Raw genomic sequence first — 11,846 nt, 5'->3', positions numbered from 1 at the left:
CGTCTAGTCAGTCTGCCTTCCCTCGCCTGTGTCTCACGTCTAGGCCTCAAGTCTCCTCTTCCCCACCGAGGACCAGCTGGAAGCCATTTTGATTAAGCTCCACCACAGAAGGAGGACAATACAGCCCCGCCCAGAGCCAGGCGCGCCCCCGCGCGGGCCGGGTGCGCGTGTCCGCGGTTCTTCCCGCCGGCCTGGCGGGCGCCGGGCCCAGGCCAAGGCGGCACGGGGCGGGGGCTGGGGGTGGTTATGTAAGCGTTGCGCGCTCCCGCGAGGCGGCAGCCAATGAGGAGCCCCGGAGGCTCGTGCTCGCGCACGCAGGGTGGGGGGAGGGAGCGCACGACGTGCGCGCGCCCTCTCCCTCCTCCACCGCTGCCGCCTCCTTCTTCTGCCGCTCCTGGTGCTGCTTGTGTGCTCGTTCGGTGCGGACCTGGTACCTCTTTTGTGAAGCGGCAGCTGAGGAGACTCCGGCGTTCGCCATGGCCGACGAAAAGCCCAAGGTGAGCTCGGCGCCGGCCTCCTCGCCTCGCCGCGCGGCCGGGGTCACGGCGCGGGCTGGGGTCCGGCCCGAGCCCGCCGCGGGCTCCCCGCGCCTTCCCGGGCCCCCCGCGGGGCCGGCCGCGGCTCAGGCCCGGCGCTCCGCGCCATTTTCCTCCCTCCCCTCTTCCTCCCTCCCGCGCCGGAGGAGGCCCCGCCGCCCTCCCCCGCCCCCGGCCGCCTCAGAGTGCGCGCCGGGCGCGAGTTGGGCGGGCGGATCGCGGACGCCCGCGGGCCCACCGGCCGCGAGCGGGACTCCTCGGGCCTGGCCGGCCGGGCGCGCGTGAGGAGGGGCGTTAGGGCGCGCGGTGTCCCCACCCTCCGCGGACCCCATGGTGGGTGTTGCCGCCTCCGCGGCGGCGGGGAGTTCCTCCGCGCGGGGCTTCCCCCTCGGGGGTGGGGGTCTCTGGCGTCTGGGGACCCCTGTCCCGGCCGCCCTGGCCTGCTGAGGGCTCAGGCGAATCAATGGGCTGCGGATGGGCTGGAAGCCGGATGCCTGACGGGCCGTCTTGAGGCCGGGGTCTGGGGGGTTCCCGGGGAGTACTCCCCATTTTGGTGGCCTCAGGGTCCCCAGGGGGGAGGGGCAGGGGCTTCTCCCTGGGTGCCAAGGAACCTCCAAGCTGCGGGGACCATGCGGTTTCGAGAAGTTGGAGGCATGTGTACGAGCAGAGACTTTGTGGGGCTTAACTTTTCAAGGCGGGTTTGGAGGCACCGGGAGGCTGTTCCCGGGAGGACGAGGGCACACACTTCTTCCTGGCACGCGGGACTGACTTTACGTTTGTTTTGTGACACCCCCTCCCTTCTCTTCGGAAGTGATTTAGGGGCTGCAGAATTCCTTGCACGCTTCATTCTGGCGAACTTCAGATTGGGTCGAAATCTACAAGGAAGATTTGGAATAAAACTGCATTTGACCCATGACAACAAAGGGGAGGGGAGAATAGCAGTTCTTAACTAAAAATAAACAAAAATGAAGCTGCTCGTGGTAGAGGCGAACGTTAATAGTGGTTTCAGTTATTACCGCTGCTTCAGAGAGAATCAAAGGATATTCCTCGATTAGATTTTTTTAATGTAGTTAGGGATTTAAGTTATTAAACTGAGTTTGGTAACTTTTTAAGAGAATTGTAATGAGTATTGAATTGCAAGCTCTAGGTTTTTTTTCCTTGCAGTGTGTACTTAGAGCACTTTGAAAGGGAAAAGACACTTATTTTTAATCTTTTTAGAGGAAAGATATATTTTGAGAGTGATATAAAATATGCCAGTTTAGAAAATTCAGAGTCAAGAGAGCATTGCAGTGAATTAAGTGGGACTCTTCTTTAAAAATCAATTGTTGTTGCCACGGATAGTATTGCATGTGAGCTGCTTTTCTGTTTTTGTGACAGTTATTTAATATTGTTGCTCCAGGAATTCTCTTTCAGATTGATTTCAGCGCCTGAAAACAGCTGTATGCTCATTTATCATACAGAATGAGAAACCTGTTGATTTCTGAAGCGACTTAGGCTGCTACTGCTTTAAAAGGAGTTTGGTTTTCACGTTTTTCAAATTATACTTTTATTTTTCTTTCAACAGGAAGGAGTCAAGACTGAGAACAACGATCATATTAATTTGAAGGTGGCGGGGCAGGATGGTTCTGTGGTGCAGTTTAAGATTAAGAGGCATACACCACTTAGTAAACTAATGAAAGCCTATTGTGAACGACAGGTGAGGAACTGACATGTGCACTTCCACTGAATAAAACTTATTTAAGGGGCTGGCCCCGTGGCTGAATGGTTAAGTTCGGGTGCTCCGCTTCACTGGCCTGGGGTTCTGATCCTGGGCAGACCCAGCACTGCTCATCAAGCCATGCTGAGGCAGCATCCCACATAGTAGAACTAGAAGGACCTACAACTAGAATATACCACTATGTCCTGGGGGGCTTCGGGGACAAGAAGAAAAGGAAAAAAAGCTTATTTTAAAAAAGCAAACTTTATTTTCTTGGGAATAGAAACTAGCCTAGCATAATATTACAATAGACTATCTGGTAGAACGAATATGCATTTATATACTTGTCAGTTTTATTATACACTTGGTATGTTGATTCTTCATGAAAACCCTTAGGATGATTTGATTAATACATATGATTCTAGTCCAGCGCCAGAAATGCATCAGTTATTTTCAGAGCATGTGGTTTGTTCCCAAGGGGATATAATTTTATTTTTATAAGAAAATAGGAATGAACCTGGTAAAATTTCACATCAGGCTCTTTTTTTAATCCATTTGAAATTTGTCTTGTGTCGAAACAATTTATTTTGAGTATTTTAAACAGTTTGCAAATAAAATGAGTTTAAGGACACTGCAATTTTCTTGAAGCATGTAAAATTTTAGTATTTTCTTCTTACACTATTAGTAGAGGTCAAGAAATTTAACCTCCTGCCCAAGCATAAACATTCCTATATTGTGGGGACATTTGCATTTTACTCAGAAAATAGTAAATGGACATCAAGAAGAGGAAGTAGAAGTGAACAGATGCTGGGAGGTAAATGCAAGCTTTAAAACAAAGAAGCTTTCTGTGATATTGAGTCTGTAACAATACAAAGGCAACTTTAAAGATGACTTTTGCAAGTATAACAAAAAGGCTGGGGCCTAGATGGGTTAATCCAATAATAACCTTGTGGAGTATTTTTCTTGTTCAGCTCTTAATATATAATATATAAAAGTTGGGAAAATCATTCTTTTAGACCAAAACAATTCTCTACATTTCATACTGTCCTAAAAATAGGCTCAAAATAGCGTAAGGCTTAACCCTGTAGAAGTTAGGAAATTGAGTTTGAGTTGATACTTGGGCTTCCTCAGTGAGACCTAAGGGCATTTGAAAGAAACTGAAGATAGAAACTTCTTTTTGTCTTCATTCATAAACTTTCTTATACTTCCTTAGAAAGATGAGATTTTCAGTATACTCTTTGAAGAATTTTGGTGAGATCCTCTTAACAGTTAGTAAGTTTGTACTCATTGTTTGTGCTAAAGAATTTTTGCACTGGCACCTTCCGTATTTGAACACTAGTGCCCCTTCAGGTTACAGGGGCATTTTAAAGGGTAATCATTTTGTAGCAGTTTTATGTAGCAAAACCTTATACAAAGTAGAAATTCATGCTTACACTTGATGGTTTTCAACAAAATTCTCTGCATATCTTGCTTAACCTTTCTCTAATTACTACTAAATTTTAGCTTTAAATGATCGTATTTTTCAACACTTATGAAAACTTTGCAAATGTAGAGCAGAGTTGAAAGAACTTTACATTGAATGTGGCCATCAGCTAGATTTAACTGTTAACATTTGCTATACATATTTATTGATACTCTCTATCCAACCTAAAATGGTCATATTTGAGACTTCCCATATTTCTTGTAGGTGCCCCAAAGAAGTTTTTTGACTTTTCCTGCTGTTAAAATAAATTTAATGTATTACCCAGTGTAAAGAAAATTTTCCTTGAATTTTTTTCAATTATTAGGCTTAAGATTGCGATTATATTTGACTAAGCTTGTTGGGGCCGCTCTTAATTTACACTAGAAGGAAAAGAAGCATTGGAAATCCATAAAAAATATAAATCTGCATATCTGTTGGAAGGCAGATATGATTTGAAGATAGGATCCAGGAAGAATTTGGAAAGAGATTTATCCCTATTTTCCTCTTAAATTGGGAGTAACATCAGAATTTGAGTGTAAAAGATTCCTGTTTACTTTTCAAATGGTTTCTTTCATTCTAAGGAAGAGGGAGTTGAGGTATCACCTAATTGGGCTGATTCCCTGCTTTTAAAGCATAGGTACGGGCTATCAAAAGACTAGAGTATTCATCCAATTAGTTTGCATAGCTATTTTTTTTTTTTTGGCATTTGACAATTCTTAACGAAGGATTTCCTATGAAGATTAACTGAATGCCCATAGTTAACTTTCTAGTCAACTCACTTGGCATCCTATCTCTGGAGGAGTTTGAAGTGGATGTCTAATAGACATCTCAAACTGAACATGCAAAAGAGAGTTGTTGATTGTACTAGTTACCTTTTTCTCTGGTGTTCCCACTCGGTAAACCACCATCCTACATCTAGTGAGGTCATAACCTTGGGGTCATCCTTGATGGTGCTTCATAACATATAAAATCCATCAGCAAATTGTGTTTTCTCCCTAAACCTGTGCGGTCCAAAACAGTAACCGTAAGCCACGTGTGACTGTTTACCACTTGAAATGTGGATAGTCCAAATTATGATGTGCTGTAAAGTGTAAAATATATGCCAGGTTTTGAAAACTATGAAAAATAAAATATCTCATGTTGAATGTTGATTACATGTTGAAATGATAGGGGTGTTTTTTGGTTTTTTTTGCTTGAGGAAGATTAGCCCTGACCTAGTATCTGTGCCAGTCTTCCTCCACTTTCTCTGTGGGTCACTGCCACAGCAAGGCTGATGAGTGGTATAGGTCTATGCTGGGGATCCAAACCCCTGAACCTGGCTGCTGAAGCAGAATGCACTGAACTTAAGCACTATGCCATGGGGCCAGCCCCAAAATGATAGTATTTTTAATGTGTTAAAACATCTTAATAAAATTTTACCTATTTTTTTTTAAAGATTTTATTTTTCCTTTTTCTCCCCAAAGCCCCCCGGTACATAGTTGTGCATTTTTAGTCGTGGGTCCTTCTGGTTGTGGCATGTGGGATGCCGCCTCAGCGTGGCCTGACGAGTGGTGCCATGTCTGCGCCCAGGATTTGAACTGGTGAAACCCTGGGCCGCCGAAGCGGAGTGCACGAACTTAACCACTTGGCCACAGGGCCGGCCCCAAATTTTACCTATTTTTAACTTTTTAATGTGGCAACTAGAAAATTCAGAATTATGTATGTGGCTCACATTATGTTTCTCTTGGATAGTGCTGAGCCCTCAACCATTTTATTCCACTCTTCTCAGTTACTACCTCAGAGACTTTGAATAACTCAAAGTGCCCCTGTTCCCATCACTGAATCCCTTCACTTTTGTCTGTTTTTTGCATTGATCGCTGGCTGTATTTATCCACTGCAATGTGAATTCCATGAGCATAGGGCATTTTGGTTCAGTTTCTCTAGAACCTGGACCAGTACCTGGCATATAGAACATGCTCAATAAATGCTTGTAAAATGATAGAGGACATTCATACTAATAACTCCAGAGGTTGGTTTGTAAATAAGTTTTTCATTCATGTGTAGAATTTGAGTGTGCCCACTTTATATCAGCCACGTAGCTTTCAGCTAACTGAGAACATACCCGTTCTAATGTGGATGTACCCTAACAGATTATTTCATGGAGTATCAGGCGGTTTCAGAGAGCACAGATTCATAGGTTTAGTCCAATTCATTTTTGTGAAATGAAACGGGGACCTAAAGAAGTAACCTCATATAACTCTTCCAAGGTACAACTCTAAAGCTCAGCGATGAGATTTATACAGAAGACGAGCCCAAATGCTCATTTAATGTAAATTCATTGAATTTACATAGTTTGTGGAATCTTAAAAACAAGTTTCCTGAATTTTGGACTTTTGATGCTCTATAAATAAAAGAGCTTTCTTTTATTTATAAAATCATAAAAACAGGTGGCAGTGAAGGAATACAATTCCCTTGTGTTGTCATGGCTCTGCCTCCCTGCTCCCACCTCCCCTTGTTTTGAATGGCCACACCGTAGACCATACGACCATATCAGTGGATGTAGTAAAGGAGGAACCCTGCACATAGAAGGTGCTTAGTATTTTGTTGAAGTGAGGAGTCTTCCATGGAATGTTTGCAAATATAGTAATTAATGGCTTGGCATTGAGTTCTTGGTTGCTTTGTGTAATTGCAAATTAAATTTGAACGTCATGAGGAATGAATTAAGGTCATCAATGTCACCTGCCTGGTGGGAGAGTGCTTGTATTCCTCAAGACGAGCTAGTCTGAAAGTGGCATGTGTCAAAGACTAGAGTTTAACAGGAAAGCAACATCTTCATCTTAACAGTAGTTTAAAGACAGATTGAGTGAATCCTTGTTAAATAAGGGAATAAAGGTGTTAGACAAGTGTTCATTGAGCACTTTGTTTCAATATTTTTACTCCTAGGAATTCAGTTTAAGTTTTTCTTTTATCAGTTGAAGCAAGGAATTTATGTAACAGTAATTATAGTTTGTGATTTGAGCGTGACACAGGAGTGGCTTTTTGTAAGATGCTTCCTAGAACGCTATTTTTCAAGTTAACATATTCACAACATACCAAAGATACTTTACTTTCCTGTCCTGTCTTCATTTGGCTGCAGTTACCAACAGCTTTGCTGCTTTCCCCTTCTCCCCACCCTTGTGTCAGCTAGGTAATACTTGATAAGTAAAACATGAGAATCCAGTTTGGAGAAAGGGCATGTTTACGCTCATTTATCTCCTTAAATGCATATAAAAATTTCTTGAAACTAAACTCTAGTAATATAATTTTAAAGTTCCCTTTTTGTAATAAAGCTTCTCCCCAACTTAGTAGCTTTAGGTTTATTTTTAAATAAAGAAAATGAAACATGGTTAGGTAGATACTGCTTTTTGTCTATTTTGTTTCATCAGTACTTAGTACATACTATGTGGACGGGGTGCAGTGTAACCACGACAGTCTAGGTTCCTGTCCCTCCTAGAGTTTACTTTCTGGTGAGAGGTTGACAGATAATAAATAATTGCAGGTTTGGGTAAGTACTAAGAAGGAAATTTAAAAGCAGGTGTTTCTTTTGGGCTGTTCCAGGAATTTCTTGGGTGTGGACTATGGTCTTATGGATGGTTTTAGGATAGTCATTGCCTTGTGTTCTGGTGGAAATGCCCTGGCTGCTCAAGGATAAGAACTTGTCGAATGCCTTTGGTGTGCCTAGCATTGTGCTGGGTTGGGGCATAGGTTACTCTTCCAATGTGGTAGGAACTATTTGGATAGAGCTGAAGGTAAGGTAGCTTTTAGGCAAGGTTTTATTTTAATCATTACCCCTTTTTAGGTGACTTCCAGTTTTCATTATTATTAAGGGTGATTTATTTTTTTCCTTTGGGGAGCTCTATAACATGCATTGAAGAATGTTGCTTGTGCATCTGTTACTTTAAATCCCCTTTCAGTATGTTTCTAACTCATTTAAATGTTCTGTTTAACTCAAGGTATGATCTATTCAAGCTTAGAGTAACTGGTCTCAAAAGCAATATACTGTTTTAAAAAAGACCTTTCTTTTTCCAAAGAAAATCCCTATGGTTTAAGAAAGTGAAAATCACCCCAAATCTTTTTACCCACATAGAAATATTAACATTGATGATCATTTATTTAGGTCTCTCTTAATATATTCATGGCTAAATATGCATATGGTTTTAGTTCTTACTTGTTTCTTTGCATACTTAGTGCCTATAAACTTTCTTGTCCAGGGTTTGTCAATGAGGCAGATCAGATTCCGATTTGACGGGCAGCCAATCAATGAAACAGACACACCTGCACAGGTAAAAAATCTCTTGCTAACTAGAAAAATGAATGTTTTTTGTAATATTCTCAACAGCTTTGTTCATTCATTTGTGAACTTTGACATTGGGATATAGTTCTTTACAAGAGTTCAAAGCTATGTAATATATGACCAAAGGAGAAGAGAAAGAAAAAAATAGGAGTAGATTCAGGAAATGCCAGTGGTTTTTAAATAGCTGGTTATCACTTAGTACACTAATAGGTCATTTAGTTACTTTAATCCATTTTTTTCCTATTACCAGCATTATTTGGAGAAAATAATTAAAACTCCTGTTTCTTCAGAATGTTGTTTTCCTTTTGTTTTTGTTGCTGCGGTTCTTGATCATACTTGGGGTTCCCCACAGGTGATTGGTTGGCTGTTGATCCTAACCATTTTAGGTTCTCGTGCAGAAGTCCCTTTTACCTATCCTTGTTAACTAAAGGGAACTAATGGCTCTCACGGCAGGTCTCTTGATAGCTTAGTTTGATGGGGAGGGCTCTTGATAACAGGTGGCTTTCTAAACCCTTACTGCAAGAGATGTCACTGTCTGATCCCTTATCTCTTTACATGTCATTTCAGTTCTGTCACCTCTTTTTTTGGAGAAAGATTAGCCCTGAGCTAATATCTGCTACCAGTCCTTTTTGCTGAGGAAGATTGGCCTTGATCTAACATCCATGCCCATCTTCCCCTATTTTATATGTGGGATTCCTGCCACAGCATGGCTTGATAATCAGTACGTAGGTCCTCACCCAGGATCCGAACTGGTGAACCCTGGGCCGCTGAAGTGGGCCACCAGCCTGGCCCTGTTCTGTCACTTTTTAAGGAATCAGCTAGGCTGTCTTCTATGACAGAAACTCTTTGTCTTTGTTTCTTTTACCCTCTCAAATTCTATTAAGACTCCCAGTTTTGGGAAAAAATATTTTGATAACAAATTTAAATTGGAGCCATTGTATTTTGAATTTGTTTTATCACTCCATAAAAACTAGGAAGTGATAAGTATGATATGAGTGAAGCAGCATAACCAGATTGTGGTTTTGTTGATAATCTTCAAAAATTTGAAATGTCTGTGACCTGTACTTGAGGGAAGAATATTTTGAAGAAATTTCCATTGGGGAGTCTCTAAGAAGCAATTACACCATATAGCCACAAGGAGGAGCTGAATTCTCTTGATGAATGAGAGAAAAAGCTCTTTTACCCTTTGAAGGCGCCTAAAGTTTTCACTAAAATTTAACGTTCCAGGGGCCAGCTCCGTGGCCGAGTGGTTAAGTTCGCGCCTCCGCTGCGGCGGCCCAGGGTTCGGATCCTGGGCGTGGACATGGCACCGCTCATCAGGCCACGTTGAGGCGGCGTTCCACATCCCACAACTAGAAGGACCGGCAACTAAGATATACAACTGTTTACGGGGCGGGCGGCAGGGGATGGGAGATAAAGCAGGGGAAAAAAAAAAAAGATTGGCAACAGTCGATAGCTCAGGTGCCAATCCTTAAAAAAAAAAAAATTTAACGTTCCAGTAAATAGGTTGAAGACATGTTTTGATGGTTTTTAAAGACTAAAAAGAACCCATTATGCTGAACTCTGATGACTAGAATGTGTTTTCTGTCTTTTGAAGCCCTCACCTACCACCAAAAAAAGTTCTGGGGCTTGTCTACTGTGCAAGCTGCAAATATTAAACTGTAAGGAGGATTTGTGCAGAACTGCATTATAAAATCTTCAAGTTGAATTTGGAATTGAACTCATTGTATTATTTGGAATTGAATTTATTTTAGAAAGAAATTGACTCATTTTAGAGTTTTTCTCTCAATATTAAATAGCAGAATTGTGATAAATTAGAACTTCTTAGCAGCTAATTTTAATAGCAGTGTTATTATGTGCTCATCATTCTGTTAAGTAGTTTCTTGTATTCATTTAATTCACGTAACTGAATGCTATTCCATTTTACAAAGAGGGAATTGAGACTTGGTCATTAATATTTCATGCCTTAGCCCTTCTTTTGTATATTTAAACATTAGAACCAGTTCCCTTTCTTGTCTTTAGGTGCCCAGGGTTACTGTTTTATCTTCAAAATTATCAAGTTTTTAGAAAGAATTTTTAAGGGTAATTATCAGCATAATAAACTGTAAAGCTTGTTTACGTTACAGTGTTGCCGTATGTACCAAGACAAGACCTTCCTACAATCACCATAGTTGTTTTATGTATATGTGTGCGTAGTGAACCTTGCAAACTTAATGTGTGAGTGGCGTTTTAAAATTTAAAGTAGTTTTTTTAACAAGTCTCTCTGCGCATATCCCTTTCCTTACTGCATAGAAGTGACCTTGTTTTGTGCATGGGCAAGGATATATTCATGTTATTTACACACACACACACACACAAACTTTTAAAAATACAAATGTAATCATACTATGAGCCGTTTTGATGCCTAGTTAAGAAAAATTTTTTTTTAGCCAAATACTGTATCTTAGGGATATTTCTGTTTCTGTACATGTAAATCTACTTATTCTTTAATAACAGCTACGTGATATTTCATGTACCAGTGTACCATATTTCTTTGGGTTTCTATTGATTGATATTTAGGTTATTTCCAGTCTTCCTCATCTAAATAACATTGCAGTGAGATCCTTTACACACATCACTCTTATTTTCAATAATTAAAGGTGAGGTAATTTAACTCCTGGACATATTCAGCTTTTTAACTTAAAAAGCTGTTTTCTATAATCTTCATAAAAAAAGAGGACCAAGTCAAAAATTATTTAAACCAATGTCTAATGATATGTTAAGCTATGGGACATTTACATAATGAACACTGGAACTGGGTGGAACTTGTGCAGTTTTTCGGGATATTTAAAATTCTGATGAGTTGAAATTTTAAGAGCTGAATAATCAGTAGCCTTCAATGTTTTTTCCTCTTATGCCAGTTGGAAATGGAGGATGAAGATACAATTGATGTGTTCCAGCAGCAGACAGGAGGTGTCTATTAAAAAGGGAACCCGCTACTTTACTCCAGAACTCTCTTCCTCCAGACCAAGAAGACATTCTCAATTAGAAAACCGCAATTTGGTTCCAGCGCGTCCTGACTACTACAGTATAGTTTTCTCTATTCTTTCATTTTCCCCTTCCCCATTCCTTTATTGTACATAAAGTAACTGGTGTATGTGCACAAGCATATTGCATTTTTTTTTTTTAAACTAAATGGCCAATGGTATGTTTTAATTGACATCAAATGGAGATGGGATAGGGAAAAATACTGGTTCTGTGAAAATACCCCCTTTCTCCATTAGTGGCATGCTCATTCAGCTCTTATCTTTATATTCCAGTAAGTTATTTTGCTCTCACTGTTTAACAAAAAAAAAAGAACAACATAAAAATCCTTGCATACCTTGTTCGATTGGAGAATTTTAATGTTTTTCATTTATCATTGTAAAACCAAGGACAATTTTATAACTTTTTTGTACGTAGCTGTTACATGTAGGGCAATCTGTCTTTAAGTAGGGATAAATTACTCTAAAAGAAATGAATCCTAGATAGTTTTCCCTTCAAGTCAAGCGTCTTGTTGTTTAAATAAACTTCTTGTTTAAAATGAGCTGTTTTCTTTATTTTGAGGAATATTAAATAGAAAGTTGAAGCTTAGGGGAAAAATATGACATGAATAGGCCCGCTAGAAATAACATTTCAAGAAAGAAATAAAGCTACTTTGCGCTTCTGACAGACTGATAAAAAAACAGGATAACAAAGTTATATAAATGACTAGCAATGGATGTTTCAGCTTCTTTGTTCAAAAAGCTTAGGCAGTTCTAAATATGCAATTTTACTAGCAAAAAAATTGGGTCACAATGTTGTGGATTTACTCCTAACATT

At 40.6% G+C, this 11,846-nt stretch overlaps 1 protein-coding gene across 1 annotated transcript; it reads left to right on the top strand.

The window, feature by feature from the left end:
- The first annotated feature begins 339 nt into the window (after positions 1-339).
- Positions 340-11,571, top strand: SUMO2 (small ubiquitin like modifier 2). The gene is made up of 4 exons (XM_046677068.1): positions 340-497; positions 2,101-2,232; positions 7,924-7,995; positions 10,907-11,571. Exons 1-4 carry the CDS (start codon positions 477-479, stop codon positions 10,967-10,969), a joined length of 288 nt encoding a protein of 95 aa, XP_046533024.1. The 5' UTR covers positions 340-476; the 3' UTR covers positions 10,970-11,571.
- Positions 11,572-11,846: the final 275 nt, after the last annotated feature.

The sequence above is a fragment of the Equus quagga genome, chromosome 11 (genome assembly GCF_021613505.1).
Source record: "Equus quagga isolate Etosha38 chromosome 11, UCLA_HA_Equagga_1.0, whole genome shotgun sequence".
Lineage (NCBI taxonomy): Eukaryota > Metazoa > Chordata > Mammalia > Perissodactyla > Equidae > Equus > Equus quagga.
The sequence above is the reverse complement of the archived record's forward strand: the minus strand, read 5'-3'. Positions and strand labels throughout refer to the sequence as shown.

Excerpts from the sequence above, each read along its gene's own strand:
- SUMO2 (XM_046677068.1), top strand. The coding sequence starts at position 477 with ATGGCCGACGAAAAGCCCAAG. Across the intron at positions 2,233-7,923 it reads AAGCCTATTGTGAACGACAG|GGTTTGTCAATGAGGCAGAT; the intron begins GTGAGGAACTGA and ends TTTCTTGTCCAG. Across the intron at positions 7,996-10,906 it reads AAACAGACACACCTGCACAG|TTGGAAATGGAGGATGAAGA; the intron begins GTAAAAAATCTC and ends CTCTTATGCCAG.